We start from the raw sequence: 16,781 nt of genomic DNA on the forward strand, positions 1-16,781 counted from the left end.
GATGGCTGTGCTTTGCCTCCATGGTTTTGGGCGCAATATTCATTTGAATACCAGTTGTGGAAGACTGCAGGAGGGGGAAGTGTAGCATCTGGTTGGCCACTGTGAGAAAAGGATGCTGGGTTACCTCAGGCCCAGCAGGTTCTTATGGTGTTCTTGGATACAGATACCTTTGTTAGGTAAAGTTTTGTAGTGTCATAGTCCAGTTTTTGTTGGGTCTCTAAAGCAGTGTTTCCCAACCTTGTGCCTCCAGATGTTTTCGGACTACAATTCCCATCATTCCTGACCACTGGTCTTGCTAGCTAGGGATGATGGGAGTTGTAGTCCCAAAACATCTGGAGGCACAAGGTTGGGAAACACTGCTCTAAAGGACATATCAAACAGTCTGGGAGTGGCCCCTAAGAAGTCTCTGATGATAATATTTTCCCAATTACTAGTTCCTTTGTTATGACCATCTCTTCTCCCTACACACGTGTAAAGTTGAGAGCTAATTTCCATGTGAAAGCTTTATGAGAATAGCATGGGAGATGAGATGTTACTTATTTGTTATTAACGCCTATCAGAGATTGGCCAGAGACATTCCTGCTTAACCACAGATTGAATTAAATACAATTTTTTTGTAATACATGTCTAAGGAACACATGATAAGTGACAGTCATTGGTTCATTTTCATAATGCTGTGTGTTTAAATAGACAGTGAAGTACTGCATATGCTGCTCTAGCGCTCAGCTTCTTAGCCTTCTCAAATTTTGCTTTTTAGGCTCTTTTGGCTGACTACTTTAAAGCACCAAAATAGTCTTACTCCCAAGAAGAAGTGAAACCTTTGCATAAACAATACAAAAAACTAAAACCCATGTTGCATTTTACACATCTCATTTAGCTTGTGCTCTGGTTTAGATGTCTTCCTTGATAGTTCTCAATTTCAAAGCAGTGTTGGATCCCAATTTTTAGATTACTAAGGTTCATTTTTCTCTAGAAAAATGTCAGCCAGCATGTCCAGTTTAAAAGGAGAGCAGTATTTTCATTAAGTGACTGATTATACACCTAGCAATGTATAAAAGGATTTTTATTGTAATATTGTTTTCATCTGGAGATTTATTTTAGATAACTTTTAGTTGCATTGCCTTGACTTGGCAAAATCAACCTCAAGACTTTTTAGGGTTGCTGTTCATTTTAGCTTTCTCCAAATAACGAGTCACCTTTGTAGGCCACTGACATTGGGTTCAAAATTCTCACTTGGATTTTCTTTGTTGCAATTGCAAATAATGCAACTTAATAGGATATATACTCGTGTTCCTCAGACAGCAGACAGATCACTATGTCCTGAATTGTCCACCCACTACATTGCGACACAAAATAAGATACTGTACAGTAATACCTCGGGTTACGAACGCGATCCGTTCCAGATCGCAGTTCGTAACCCGAAAAGTTCGTAAGCCGAACGCGACCCGAAGCGCCATTTTGCGCATGCGCAGACCGCGCATGCTGCTTCTGCGCACGCGCGCGGGGCGAAAACACTTCCGGGTTTGCGGAGTTCGTAACCCGAACTGTTCGCAAACCGAGGTGTTCGTAACCCGAGGTACGACTAATTTCTTTCTAGGATAGGCATACAAAGGGAAACACAATAAATAATGAACTAAGTCTCCTATATACAGCGGTTTCCTCAGATACACAATGGTTTTCTTACTGGCATATGATTGTGCCTGCCATTCAAATAAGCAGATGGCATCCGTTGAAATCTTAATTATGTTAAAGGCTTTTTGCGAGTGTCGGAAGGACCCGATGTATTGAGAAGCTTGGAGAAACTGGCATAGCCTACAGTACACAATAGATGGTGGTAAGAAAGTGAGTGAAGAGAAAAGGAGTATACAGGGGTCTGAAATGGTTGCTAAATTCTTGGTATTTTATGCAGAAAGGAGGCTGCCCCAGGTGACAGCTCCCAGTGTGATCCTTGCTGTATCTCCTGCATATAAATTAGAAAAGTCAGCAGCTGGTCCCTCTTTCTCTCCTCCCGCTTGCTCTCCTATCAGCCTGGTTTAACCAGATGTGCCCAGTAGCAAGGCAAGGATGAGTCATGGGGAGAAGAAAATCCAAGAATGAGATTAAGGGGGAGTGGAAGCTTTAAAATAAAACCCACCCGTTCAAGACAAAACACCTTGGCTTCCTTATGCTGTCATTCCCTTTATTTCCAACATAGAGCCAGTGTGGTGGTGTGATTAGGGTTTGGACTAGGCCATGGGAGACTGGGGTTCAAATCCCACTCAGCCATGAAGCTCACTGGGTGACCTTGGGCCACTCGCTGCCTCTCAGCTTAACCTACCCCCCACAGGCTTGTGCAAATTAAATGAGGCAAGAGCCATGTATGCTGCCTTGAGCTTGGAGAAGAAAGTGGAATATAAAAGGAATAGGATAAAAATAATAAAAACATTCAGACATGAGTGGTGTTTCGCATGTAAGTCAAATGATACCATCCATGCACTAGTGGGAGGTGCCAGCAGGCATGGATTCTCTGCTTTGTGCCTGGAGCAGGTAAGGAGAGGTACCAACTGCCGCCATAAGGACACTGTTTTGTACTGGAAGAAGCAAAGATCACCAGTGTCAAAGCAATGATTCTTCAACATCAACTTCGTTGCCTGACTATTGTCTTCCAAAGCAACTACCGTACTCTATTCCGAACTTTAAAATAGTAAGCGTAATGCTGGTGGTCAACAAAAGAGGTTCAAAGACACACTCAGGGCAAATCTTTAAAAATGTAGTATAAACACCAACAATTGGGAAACACTGGCCTGTAAGCGCTCCAATTGGAGAACAGCCTCTACCAAATGCGTCGTGGACTTTGAAGATGTTCAAACTCAGGATGAAAGGGAGTAGCGAGCTAAGAGGAAGGCACACTTGGCAAAACCTATGTCCCCACTGGGATGTGTGAATCCAGAATTGACCTCCACAGTCATGGACTCACTGTTAAAACCGTGTTTATGGAAGACAATCTTACTCGGCTACTAGTGATCGCCAAAGAAGAAGAGAAGACTGTTTTGTGAAACCTGCTTAACGTGCAAAGTATTTGGCCGTGATATGGAGAAGGTGTTCAGAGCAGGGCCCAAGAACAGCAAGTCCACTTGGCAGGAGCTGGAAGTTGGAAGGCAGAGATGGAAGTGAGCAGTTGATTCTCCATGTGGAGGAAAATCTGCCAACACCTGAGACCAGTCTCAGTCTACTAGCCTACAAAGAAGTGTGAAGGACCATGATGTGGGTGTATGAAACAAGGCCTCAAGTGCACTGATATGTGCAAACACCCCAACTGTGGTAAACCAAGACTTCACTTCAGAGGATGGTGAACATCTATTTGAGGATGATCATTATGATGACTCATTTGAAAACAAAGAAGCTAGACCATATATGTCCAAGGTAAACGAAACATTTTATTTGACCTGTGAAATAGTGACGTTTCTTGCGAAGTTGCTTAGTTGACAGTGACTTACGCAAGCAGAAAGCAGTGGGCCACTCAACTCAGATGACATGTCATGGGTGGGCGGGGGGGGCGTATTCCTCTGGTGGTGTCATTTGAGGTGACCCAATGTTTATTTTGGACTGACTGAGGTCATTGCTCATTAAAGTACTTGGTGGAAAAAACAATACTTTTTGTTCCAGAGAATCTTGAAGGTGAGAGCTTTCCAGTGGTAGAGAATATATGATATGGGATATTATAAGTCATATTTTATTGTGCAGGGTAAAATAAACTAGGGTATTCCCACAGCTCTTTGTCAAAAAAGGAACTAGGACCAGGAAACCAATAAAGTAAAATAAATCCCACATAAGACAGTGAGAATTCCAAGGTCACCACTTGTTTTCCAACTGCTGAGGTATAGATCCTGCAACAACAAAAAAAACATTCACACTTGGTACCAGTTTACTATTTTGGGTGCTGTGGCTTATGCACTAAGAGAGTCTCTACCTTTGAAGAAATCTTGAATGGGATTCAGACCTTGAAACATCAGCCTATTGGAGGTGAATTGGCCAGAAGGGGAGGGGATTTTATTGCGCATGTGGGAATTGGCTGGCTGCCCTTCTTGATTGATTACCCATTCTTTGTCTCGTCTACAGATATGAATGAGGTTGCTTTGCAGTAGTCTGAGGCCTGCTGCGAGAAAAGAATAATTGGGTACTGTCCTTTGCACTCATACATCAGAGTGAGACCCAGGGAATTTAATGGGAATTACTTGTGAGTAATTGAATTGGGTTGTTACCACTTAAATAGGGCTTTTTGGTACAGTATTCACAATCCTTATAAAAGGTTATTTCAGTAATTTTTATAACCCATAAATAAAGGAGCTAGGTCATTGAGGTGCTTCTGCTACCCTTGTTACTGACTTTCAGGGAAATTTTTAAGCACCCCTGTTCATTCCTGCATTTGATATGTGGTAACTAAAATCATCAACCGAGAGTATGTGATTGGCCACCCACACCATGGGCAAATAGCTGAAGCACCAAACATGAGTCTCCTAGCACCACCTTCTGAAACCATTCTTCCAGGAAGGACTGGAACCACCACAAAACAGTGCCACTCAGTCCCATCCCAGCTATGAGAACCAGAAGTATACTATGGCTGACGGTATTAAAAGCTGGTAAGAGGACCAACATGGCAACACTCCCCCCATCTTGCTCCCAGCATAAACTACATACTAAGGGGACCAAAGCTGTCTCAGTCATATAAGTGGGCCTGAAACCAAGTTGAAATGCAGAGCTGGCCCAGGACCTTTTGCTGCTTGAGGTGAAACAGAAAACGACACTGCCCACTGAAGCTACCTTTCCCACAGCCCATCAAAGCTGCCACACTGAAGGCACCACCACCTGCAGCAGGCAGAGAAGGAGGCGGGTGACAAGCCAAGGGTATGGTGAGTGGCATGGACCTATATCTGCCACCTCTCCCAACTGTTCCCCAATCTGCTGTCTGATGTGACTGCCTCACCGTGCCTCATGGGTGGGCTGGCCCTGATGGAATGGCTCTAGATGAACCACACAGAAAGACCTAGAGTGGAGATGCTGTCACATGCTCAAGCATTTTGGCCAAGAATGGAATATTGGAGGTTCCCTAGAAATTGCCCGAGACAGTTGGATTCAGAGAGGTCTTAACAAGTCCTCATTTGGGCCCAGTGGAATAGCTCCTCTCTGTTGTGGAGAGACATTGATCCCTCTCGTTACCCGCTAACTGATCCTTGCTCTATTGGAACTCTCTGGGACTTCCCTTGGAGCAGACAAACTCGTAATTTTGTTGGTAGCATTTTTCTCCTGCCCATCCCCTTAACCTCCATCAAGAGACTCAAGTCTAGATTGCAACTGTGCTGTATATAAATTGTTTGGGGTGGAATCAGTATGTCCCCCAGCTCCTGGTGGCATTTCCAGCGTCGTCCATCAAGAAAAATGCTCTTTTAAAAGATGTGACTGTTGTGTTGTCCCATTCTGGAAGTCAAGCACCTGATGTGCCAAGTTTTTTAAAAGACGCCTGTAGCTAACAAGTCAGGCTGTTCCTCCTATCATCTGTCTAAAATAGGAACGACAGGAAGATGAAGCAAAGCGAAAATATTGTGTCTTTTTCCTGTGTGTGGGTTATTTGCAGAAAGGCTGTCATGAGAACTTACTTCACTTTAAAACTTGAATCCCTTCTCTTATGCTTTGTGCTGATTGTCTGTGGCCTTAGAAATTCCCTTTTTCCAGGAACATTTGTTCGTTTTCCCCCACCAGTGCCTGCTGAAGAATAATATTTTGGTTCCTTTTTCTTGAAATATATATTTTGTGACATACACAGAAGTTTGCAAAATGAAAGCATTGATGGCTGATGATGATATAGGAAGGGGCAACAGTTATTGGTAACAACTATGGATAGAAATATTGGACGTGGCAGATTTGCAGAGGTAGGTCAACAGAGAATTTAAGATGGAATTTAAGAGAGTAAAAGGTCAAGCCTATTGATAACTACTCAAAAGTAAGTTCACTTACAGAGGTCACTGCAACTTACTCCCACGTAAGTGTGAGGTTGAAATCCAATGGGCACTTTCCTGGGAATAAACTACATTGGACTCAGAGGAACTTTTGAGTAAGCATGTATAAAATTACTTTGTATCCTTCCAATAACCACACATATGAGAGTGGCTTACCTCTGAGTAGACATATATAGGATTGCACTTTGGTAGAATGTGATGAGGAAATCTAAATTATTATTTTATTGCTAATAGGTTCTGAAACTAACTGGGCAGAAATGAACACAACTGCATTTGTCCTTGTAACGCTGGCCTAAGAAAATCTGTTGAGGAAATTCTCTTTGCAGTGGTTGCAGTTTGGAGTGCTCATGGTCACAGTTCCAGCCGGCGAACTATGCTCTCTTCTAACATGGGTTTTCCGTAGCGCAGGGGTACCTCTCAAGAATCGTCAGTCTTCTGTGGCCGCTGAGTCCCCACTGGATTGTTTCAGGGAATTTCCCTCTTTGATGGTTCTGTTCCCCCCCCCAAAAAAAGATTTTGCATACTTCTTTTAAACCTGGAGGTTCCCCTTAAAGGCAGTCCCATATTGGCCCTGTAAATCGAATGTTTGCTAGTGTGCACACATTTTATTCTCAGAAATATTGTTTCTGTGAAAAGAGGAAGGTCTAATCAAAAGACGAAGGAAAAGGGTGATGATGAGTAAAAGGAACGGGGGGAGAGATCATTGCACAGAACCGGTGCATGTTAAAAAGTGATTAAGCAGCAGATTCTAGCCAAGGAGACCAGATGGTCAATTTGAATAGCCGGGCCCCAGTGAAAGTATTTCATTTTCGTGGGGCTAATGTGCTTTGTTCTTTCCGAGTCTCCTTCTCTGTGTGTGCCTCTAAAGCGATGTCATTACGAAGCCTTTGTTTTTGTAGTTTGAAGAGGGTTCACTGAGGCAGGACAGTTTCGGTGGAGTGAGCACGGATAATTCAAAGCCGCCACCATTGCCCCAAACCGAACCTTGAAACATCTGCTGGGTTCTTGCAAGCCTGCTGGAAAAAACATCCTCTAAATCTGCCCTGCTCAGATTTTATTTGATTTTTTTGCATTATAGTCAGTGATGTGCTGTTTCTGAAGTGTTGGAGATCTAAGAACAAGAACACACTCTGTTTGGGCTTTTATTTCACTCTCTTCCTTTAGCCCCTTGACACTAGAGGCACCAAAATCCTCAGGGGTGGCGGAGATGGGATGTCCTCATTTGCATGGAGATAACTACAAGCCAATTGCTGCGCTGGAAGGGAATTTGCTGCGCGATTAGCTCCTCGCCTTTCATCCCCGAGGGCTGCTCGCTTCACTCGAAAGCTGCTTCCCCATGCAAGGAGGCTGCACAAAAGGTCTGCAACGAAACATTGCCGTGCTGCAGACCAGCTTGATTGTTTGCCCCTTTTTCACCAAAAGAGAGAGAGAGAGAGAGAGAGAGAGAGAGAGAGAGAGAGAGAGAGAGAGAGAGAGAGAGAGAGAGAGAGAGAGAGAGAGAGAGAGAGAGAGAGAGAGAGAGAGAGAGAGAGAGAGAGAGAGAGAGAGAGAGAGAGAGAGAGAGAGAGAGTGTCTATCTGGAGGGTGCGATTTGGATGATGGTCAAATAGAGGCTCCCAGCTGAAAACAGCAAAATGAAATTCAACGTGAGTATAGCGGACGTTTCCTTGAGCTCTCTTCTGTTTTCATGGGGAAGGGGCATTGTTGTTTCTAAGCGGCATTTATCTGAAGATGTGGCTTATTTTTAAAATGAAATGATTTTATATGGTGTATCTACACTTTGGGGGCATCTCCTCTGTAGATGCTGTCATTGTTTTTCATGTCATTGGTGAATGCCGATACTGTACTTTAAAATCATGCATCTCTGCCCTTACCCTACGATTCAGTCCACAAACGAACATGCCTACTCAGGAGATGTAAGTTCCACAGAGCTCAGTGGGGCTACATCTCTAGTAAGAGTTCTTAGGAATTGCAGCTTTGATTTCTGAAAAGAGGAGAAGCTGATATATGCAAGAGGTTTGTGTGTGATTGTTTTAGGGAGACAACTGCTCTTTGAATGCCATTGCCCTCTTGTAGAAATGATACGCTGTACTGATTGTGGATGTTCAGTTTCTCCATTTTACTTTGACAATCTTTTAGATGAGTTGAAATGTATTTCTGAACATCTGTGGCAATCAGATATGCCTAACCCACCCACCCTTTATTTTGAGAAAGACTACTTGTAACTGCAAGGGAGGAATATAGGAAACTGCCTTGTACAGCATCATCAGACACCTAGGTAGTATAGTGGTGAGCATCACCAGACCACTGGTCCACCTAGCTCAGCACTGTCTCCTCTGGTCCTCTGACTCATAGCAGCAGCGCCGTCTTAAGCGCTCCCGGTGCCGTGGTGTGCCGGATCCCTCTGGCGCCCGCCAGATCCCTCCGGCGCCCTCCCACCCCGTTTCCCAGCGTGGTGGGCGGGCGGGTGCAATAGGCGCTGCTGCGCGGCAGGCGGGCGGGCAGGCGCAGCTCGTGGCGCCCTCCTGGCGGGCCGGCGCCATGGTGCCCTGCGCCACCCAGCCTGCACGTTGGGACGGCCCTGCATAGCAGCTCTCCAGGATTTCTGGGAGCCGCTTTTCCCTACTTTCCCTGGAGACACAAAGTCTACAACTTCTGAATTCAAGGCAGATGCTCTACCAGTGAATTGTGGTCCTGAATCTGTCCAATATGGTCTTTCTTTCACATAGACCAGGCATGCCCAACAGGTAGATTGTGATCTACCGGTAGATCACTGGACGTCTGTGATAGATCACTGGTAGATCATTTGTTGTTGTTTAGTCGTGTCCGACTCTTCGTGACCCCATGGACCATAGCACGCCAGGCACTCCTGTCTTCCACTGCCTCCCGCAGTTTGGTCAACCTCATGTTTGTAGCTTCAAAAACACTGTCCAGCCATCTCGTCCTCTGTCGTCCCCTTCTCCTTGTGCCCTCCATCTTTCCCAACATCAGGGTCTTTTCCAGGGAGTCTTCTCTTGGCTCCCCCCCCCAAAGAAGCTGAACAACTGTGGCTCCCCTAAAGAAAGCTCAACATTTTACTTACTCCCTGAAAAACTCAACAACTTTGACCCAAACCCAAAAAAAGGGGGTAGATCACTGCCAGTTTTTAACTCTGTGAGTAGATCACAGTCTACTGCAGGCATCCCCAAACTGCGACCCTCCAGATGTTTTGGCCTACAACTCCCATGATCCCTAGCTAACAGGACCAGTGGGTCAGGGAAGATGGGAATTGTAGTCCAAAACATCTGGAGGGCCAAAGTTTGGGGATGCCTGGTCTACTGCTTGCAGCTTAGTTGTTGCAAAGAATGAGTACAGGAAGCTGCCTTATATTGAGCCAGGCTCTGGTCCCCCTAGCTTAGTATTTCAGACAGAGTTCTCTCACAACTCTACCTGGAGATGCTGGGGATTCTACCCTCTCTCATAACTGTAGAACCCAGGGCAGGCTGGCACAGCGTCGTGCTACCTCCACCGTTGATGGAGAAGTGGTTCTGGCATCAGGGCCAATTTCAGGCAATATCTCACCAAAACCATGCTAGATTTTCCGGGACATGTGAGATATTGCGCTATTTCAGCACAATCTCACCTGAAATCCGCACCGTGCAAAAGGCGTCATTTCCTGTTTTGCCTCAAGTGGCAAAATATACCACCCCTAACCCTGGGTCATCCAAGGAAGTCAGTTGATGGCAGATTCAGGAAGACAAATAAAGGTTCTTCTTCACAAAGGACTTACCAGTAGCTGATTGTGGAATTTGCTGCCACAAGAAGTGGCAAGCACTGCCAGCTTCAACAAGTGATTAGGCAGATTCAAGGAGGATAAGCTACCGGTATTGGTGTTTTTACTGGTCATGATAGCTTTAAGCTCCCTCTAGGACCAGAGGCACAATTGGACCCCTGAACATTGCAGGAGGGCTGTTGACTGTTGCACTCATCTCTTGCTTGTGGTTTTCACTGAGGCTTCTCTTTGGTCACTGTGAGAAACAGGATACTTGATTATATTGACTTTTGGTCCGTTCTTGGTGTTAGATGTATTTTTATAACCGCCCATAAAACTATAGAGTCATGCTGAACCAAAGACTCATCTAGCATTGACATATATGGATGAACCTTTTGTTCCCCTGGAGACTTTAGCTCAGGGGTTCTTAACCTGTGGTCCATAGGCTTCAGGGGTCTGTCAATCAGGAACAAAACTTTCTGATCCCCCCCATTGCAACAAGATATATTGTATGCAAAATGTTGTGTGCATGTGTTTAACTCCATTATTCTGGAGAGGGGATCCAGGCTTGCATCAGATTCTCAAAGGGGACTGTGACCCCAAAAAAGTTTAGGAACCACTGCTTTACATGTGAATTTACTAGAATGACAATCTATTGTCATTTTTTCTTGCATTTCATTTCCCTCTGACTTCATGGTCTACATATTTTCTCTCTTGACACCCATCTGTATATGTACTTGCCAGCTTAGGGCAATGCTTCATATATTTGATGAAGTGGACTTTAGTCAATGAAAACATACACCATAATAAATTTCAGATGCTGCAAGTCTCCTTTATAATTCTATTCTATGGGATTTACTGGCAAGGAAGAATACACAGGTTTGCTGCCACAAAGTGAAAAGAAAAAAAGAGAATAGCAAACATTTCCAGGTCTACAGTATTCCAACACAGCCTTTTAATTGCAAACTTTTAAAACTGATACATGCCAGTTTGCCTTTAATTGGGTCTTGTCAAACATAAAGTGATGGCAGTTCAGGGTGCTGTTTCAGTTTGACTTGTCTGGGAATCTCAGCAAGGACTTTGTGTTTATTAGCTCATAGCTGAGCAGCTTAAACAGCAACTTCTGTCCACTCCAGAGGAGTAGCTATGTTGCAGCGAAACAATAAATAATCTTGTGGCACCTTAAAGTCTTAGGTCACACCCATACCATCATTTAAAGCAAGTTGAACATGCATAGCTTCCTCCAAGGAATCCTGGGAACTGAAGGGTGCTGGAAATTGTAGTTCTGTGAGGAGTAAATTACAGTTCCCAGGATTCTTTGGAGAAAACCATGTGTTGTGGTGTGGATGTGAACCTAACATATTTATTGTGTCATAAGCTTTTGTGGACTACAGAACCCAGTTTGTCAGATGCTGAAGGGTTATCCTTGCTTAACTAATATCCATACTTTGATGCAGAAAAATGGTGTTAGGGGGTTGTAAATACTAGAGTCATGAATTACAAAGGGAAGCATTAGATCTGTGGCATTTTTATGGAATGCCCCAATGTATACAAGACAAGAACGGGCCGACCCATTCACCACAGCAGGCATAGCCATAATACAATAATGCAATACGACGCTGGTGATGTGATAATCGCTAAAGATAATGCCATCTTTTTAGCTATGCTGTGGTAATTTAATAAGGACACGTTGTGGGAAAGAGGCCCGCAATCTTGATTAAGGCCGAATTGACCTTAATCAACATGGCAGTTTAATAATACTGAGTTGTCCTTCAAAGTCTTTTGTTGTATTAGTAGGTAGAAACTTCAGTGATTAGGTGGGACATAAATGACCAAAAACAGACAGACAGAGTGGTGAATTTGAGGGAAGACTAGCCTAGGAAACTGAAATGTTCTCTCACTGACTTCTGGGTTTCTGTTATGTGGTCTATTGCTGGTGAGCAGCATTTTAAAATCAGGCATAAGGTAGCGGTTCTACAGCCATTGCATAATTCTAATGGGGTGTCCAGAACGTGAACCTGCTACATAGATTTGTCTAAATTCAGGTTGATAGTGAAGTAGAAATTACGCAGTTGTTTTAAAAGATTATACCATGTCCTTCAGCAATTCTACTTCCAGGACAGCTGAGAGATATCAATACATATTTTTAACAGCAAACGAGCATACAGTATTCAAATAATAGATAAAACATAGCTCTGAGGAAAACATATGAGTAGCAAAATAAATTTAAATAACGCATGAAAAGGCATGTTAGAATGCAATGTCTTCACCTGGTTCAAGGCAAGCTTCTCAGGGATGATTGTTCCAAAAGATGGGAGAGGAATAAAAAGACCCTCTCTTTGATCACTTATAAGGCAGAGGTACTCAGCGAAGGGCCTCTGAAGATGACCTCAGTCATCTTTATCCTTACTATTGTTAAATTTAGATACTGCCCATCCTCCCAGGGTGGAGCACAGGGTGGCGAACAACAACAGTGAAAACATCAACACTCCAATACAATTCCAATACAGGTGCCAACTGGGAAAGATCTCAGTTTAAAAGGCTTGTTGAAAGTGGGAAGGTCTTCAGTACAGTAGGTGCAGAAAAGGCAACAGAATTGTCTAATATTTAACAGCAAGGAATTCTAGAGGGCAGATGCCATAACACTAAAGGACAATTCCTACACTGTGCAGAATGAAACTCCTGATAATATGGTGTTTGCAGGAGGCCCTCATCTCTAGAGCACAAGTGATCAATGGGATATATAAGAGGTGAGACAATCTTCTTGTTGCAGTCCTGGTGGAATCCCCAAATGCTTGTTCCCAAGGATTCCGGGTGGCAGTGCAATTTATGTTATCTTTGGTAGAGGAAAGGTCTTTGGGAGCAGGAGCTAACTGCTCCAAGTCAGTTGTGAGTATGTTGTCACACTATGGAGTGTAGCTGATTGGAGTTGTATAGGAGAATTAATTGGCAGGGCTCTTGCTTAAATTCAAGTCACACTGCAAAGGAAATATGGGTCAACCAATGTTGACAATTGGGGGTGCAGGATCTGGCCCACCAAGAATGAAAATACTGTATTTGCCACCCTAGCTGTACAGGTGTGTGAGTATTCATCACAGTGCCATTGTCCTGAGGATAGGGGCAGAGATTATTATGGTTGAGCACGAATTGGCAGGAACCAGGTGGATGACAAAACTGGTTGCTTGTAGCCCATTTTTGTGGGGGTTGTAGGTGCCTAAAGCTTTTGGGCCCAGAGGGAGGGGTGGAACGTGGGGCTGGGCCTGCTGGGCACAGTCCCTCTACCCCATCATGGGTTGATTTAACCCTTAAGTGGAATGCCTGAATAGAGCTCAAGTGATGCTCTGAAGGTGTGAGAGTGGAACATGGGGAAATGTACCGAGTCAAGCTATTGGTCCATCTAGCTCACTGCTGTCTACGCTGATTGGCAGTGACACTCCAGAATTTGAGATAGGGTTCTCTCCCAGCCCTACCTGGAGATGTCAGGGGTTGGGGAGATGCTCTACCGCTGAACTACAGCCCTTTCCCCTACTGCTTCAAGTACAATGCTTTCCCACAGAGAGCTCATGTGCAACATCAAGTGATAACTCATTTAATGATAAGACGTCAATTGATGCACATGCATATACAGTATGCACATGCATGTGTAAAATCAGCTGTATACTGCCTTTCTCAGCTTGCCTTCCTCTACCAAATTTTTTCTGAATCATTGATCCATCGATTCCAATAGTGTCTATTTTGATTGGCATTTGGCAGCCTCTCTCCATGGCTCCAGGCTTGCTCTGATAAATTTAACTGGTCATACAGGTGATCTATGTATATGTTTGAAATGTGGGAAGCTCCAGGTAGGTTTGGATTAGGAAATGACACAGGGAAGGACCCGAAGCCTTGAAGATTAGATGGGGCAATGGTCTGACATGGTACAAGGCAAAATCTTGCATGGCCTGAAGGCAGGCAGGCAAAGCAACAGTTTAGTAGGAATTAAGGCAGGGGAGGAATAAAATAAACTACTCAGCTTGCAACAATTGATTGAGATGAAGGAGCCAGTTATTGGATTCCAGGAAAACAACAACAACTCTTCAGACTTTATCAACAGGTAGAAAAAGCTCCCATCAATCCATAGCAAATATAAGGCAGAATCTGGAAATGTTCCACAGAGGCAAAAAAAATTCATTGTTTATGTTAGAACGAATGAGATTGCTTGAATCTGGGAAGTTAGAATCATTGATTTAAAGCAGGCATAGGCAAACTCCGGCCCTCCAGATGTTTGAGACTATAATTCCCATCATTCCTGACCACTGGTCCTGTTAGCTAGGGATGATGGGAATTGTAGCCCCAAACATCTGGCGGGCCGGATTTTGGCTATGCCTAATTTAAAGGATGTCATGAGTCTTTGGGCCAAGTGTTGCTAAGTATCAGATATCCCCAACAAAAATTGATAAATACATTTAAAAACGCTGAATTTAAATGAAATAAATCAGCCAAATGGCAAAATGCGTGTGGGATTTTGGTACAGCTCCACTCTTGTAGCTTTCACCAGTGTTCATCAGCAACTACAGACAACAGTGGCACCCGAGATCCTTTTCCATCATTGAATCACATCTGCCTGCTTGAATATTGAGCCTATATTAGTTATGAGTTACCAGCCTCTGCAGCCACAGCAGGCGTTGTGATACTCCAGCAGTTTGACTTCACCCCCAGAGGGTGTGAAGTCTTTTCTCTTGAGGCAGATGGATCACAACAACAACAAAATAGTTCTTGCTAAGGCACATTAGAAATTTAAATAACTCTTTAAAAACACACCGCTGGCCAAGTTGATATTCTAGCAGATAACCTCCTTTCAAAGTCAGTTTCCGGTTCGGAATAAAGTTCTTGCTGATTTCAACATGGAACTGTCACTTCTCCAACTGTCCCAGGGATATATCTCAGTGGCCATAGGGATGGTTGGGCTCTTACATGAAAAACAAAATCTGTTAGGAGGTTCAGAGGACAGGGAGGGCTAGATATTGAATATGTGGTTATGATATCCACCCCTGTAGTAGCAATATATTTGAGGCTCATTTTGCTGTTTGGCACAGGAACTGCTAAAGCTTTTAAAAGCTTGAAAGCAATTACTCTCCAGCACTGTCTTTCTGTGGATATGTGAAGGACCACTATACTGTAGTCCTGACTCCCTTGCTTTAACAAAACAGATTAGCAGATAGTATTGTCCATGGCAGGGTTAGGGGCCTTCCAGGGGCTGCAGGACTTCAACTCCCATTATCCCTCACCACTGACCATGCTTGCTGGGGCTGATGGGAGTTGGAGTCCAAGAAGAAGAAGAGTTTGAAGAAGAGTTTGGATTTGATATCCCGCTTTTATCACTACCCGAAGGAGTCTCAAAGCGGCTAACAATCTCCTTTCCCCTTCTCCCCCACAATAAACACCTGTGAGGTGGGTGGGGCTGAGAGACTTCAGAGAAGTGTGACTAGCCCAAGGTCACCCAGCAGCTGCATGTGGAAGAGCGGAGACGCGAACCCGGTTCCCTAGATTACGAGTCTACCGCTCTTAACCACTACACCACACTGGCTCTCCAAAGATGATCCCCACCCCTGATCTAAGGTTTTTAAAACCAAGCAGATATTTTAACAGCGCTTGCCATACTGCAGCCAAAACGGTAATATAGGTCACACCGACATTAAGCTTTTAAAGCACCCTTATAACACTTGAAGAGCCGTGGCTTCCCCCCAAAGAATCTGGGTGCTGCAGCTTTAATCTTAAGGGTCTCCAAACAGCTCTTGTCACCTTTAAACGAACTGCAGTTCCCAGGATCCCACGACTGTTAAAGTGGTGTGAACATGCTTTAAATGTTGATGTGGCTGGGTTTGCACAACAAGAGCCCGATTTCTCATTCTTGCATTCCTCCTGAGCTTTCAGCATGGTGCGTGAGTCACTGCGGCTGAACCAGGGTCGAAAAGGGAAATGAGAGGTGGGGGGAAATAACATGACAAAGTGGAAAATGTTCCGGAGCAGAGGCAGAGCTGAAAGGGCAGGGCCTTCCTCTCGCTGGGTATGAAACACATTCATTTCCTTTGCCTGCAAGTGCGGTTGCCATGGTCTGCACAACAAGACCTCAAACAGTCCTGTGGATAACCGTGGCCAAAGAGCACCTCGGGGGTCAAACCTCTGTGTCTAGAGCTGAAATTCGGGTTTGATCTGAAGAGGGGGGGCAGTGCCAATTTAGGGAATTGTTGGTGGTTCCCCTACACAGAACACCAAGCCAAGCAGGTGTGAAAGTGAGAAGATCCATAATTGAGAAGAAAGAAGATCCATAATTGAGAAGATCCACTTGGGGGTGCCAAATTTTGGCCTCACACAGGACACTATATTATGAAAGATGATCAAAGTCCACCTGGGGGGAACAGGGAGCAAATATGCAAGTATGTGTCCTCTCCTCTCATCTTCTCTTATTTGGTAATGTGTAAGTGGCCACCAGGTTTTACCTGTGCTTTGCCGGCTTGTTTTTCACCCGCTTGACCTGTATATTTGGTAATAAATGAGCATTACAAAAAATGCCACGGACTTCAGCAACTTCTTACTCACAGGAAAATGATCCTGTAAAGATGCCCTTGCAGGCAAGAGCTCTAAAGAAAGGGTGGGGGGGGACTCTTACCTGTTAAAATTTTTTGATATGAGGTTAAATGTGCAGGGACCGAAAAAAGAAAAAAAATGAAAGAATACTTTTAAATAATAATAGCACAGAGTTCCAAACTAAAACATTAAAGAGAACTTTAAAAGCAGTAAAATAAAAAAAGATTCCTTCAGTAGCACCTTAAAGACCAACTAAGTTTTTATTTTGGTATGAGCTTTCGTGTGCATGCACACTTCTTCAGATACACTGAAATAGGAGTCCCCAGGTGCTTATGTAGAGAAGGGGTGGGGAGGGGGTGGGGAGGGGCGGGGCATCACTCAGAAGGGTGGTGGAAGTGGGTGACTGACTGATAGCTGTTGATGACCAAAAACGACTGCAAATGGTTATGCATGAAAAAGCAAGGGTTGAG

At 44.2% G+C, this 16,781-nt stretch overlaps 1 protein-coding gene across 2 annotated transcripts in view; it reads left to right on the forward strand.

Moving 5' to 3' along the window:
• Positions 1-7,108: 7,108 nt before the first annotated feature.
• Positions 7,109-16,781, forward strand: part of CASS4 (Cas scaffold protein family member 4) — a 34,120-nt gene continuing 24,447 nt past the window's right edge. Inside the window, exon 1 of one of the 2 annotated variants that reach the window (XM_088674672.1) lies at positions 7,109-7,639. In XM_088674672.1, coding sequence (XP_088530798.1) covers positions 7,628-7,639 — 12 coding nt within the window. In that variant the 5' untranslated portion in view covers positions 7,109-7,627. The remainder of the gene's footprint in view (positions 7,640-16,781) is intronic. The other variant, XM_088674671.1, reaches the window with a different exon arrangement.

The sequence above is a fragment of the Zootoca vivipara genome, chromosome 7 (assembly GCF_965207765.1).
Source record: "Zootoca vivipara chromosome 7, rZooViv2.hap1.1, whole genome shotgun sequence".
Lineage (NCBI taxonomy): Eukaryota > Metazoa > Chordata > Lepidosauria > Squamata > Lacertidae > Zootoca > Zootoca vivipara.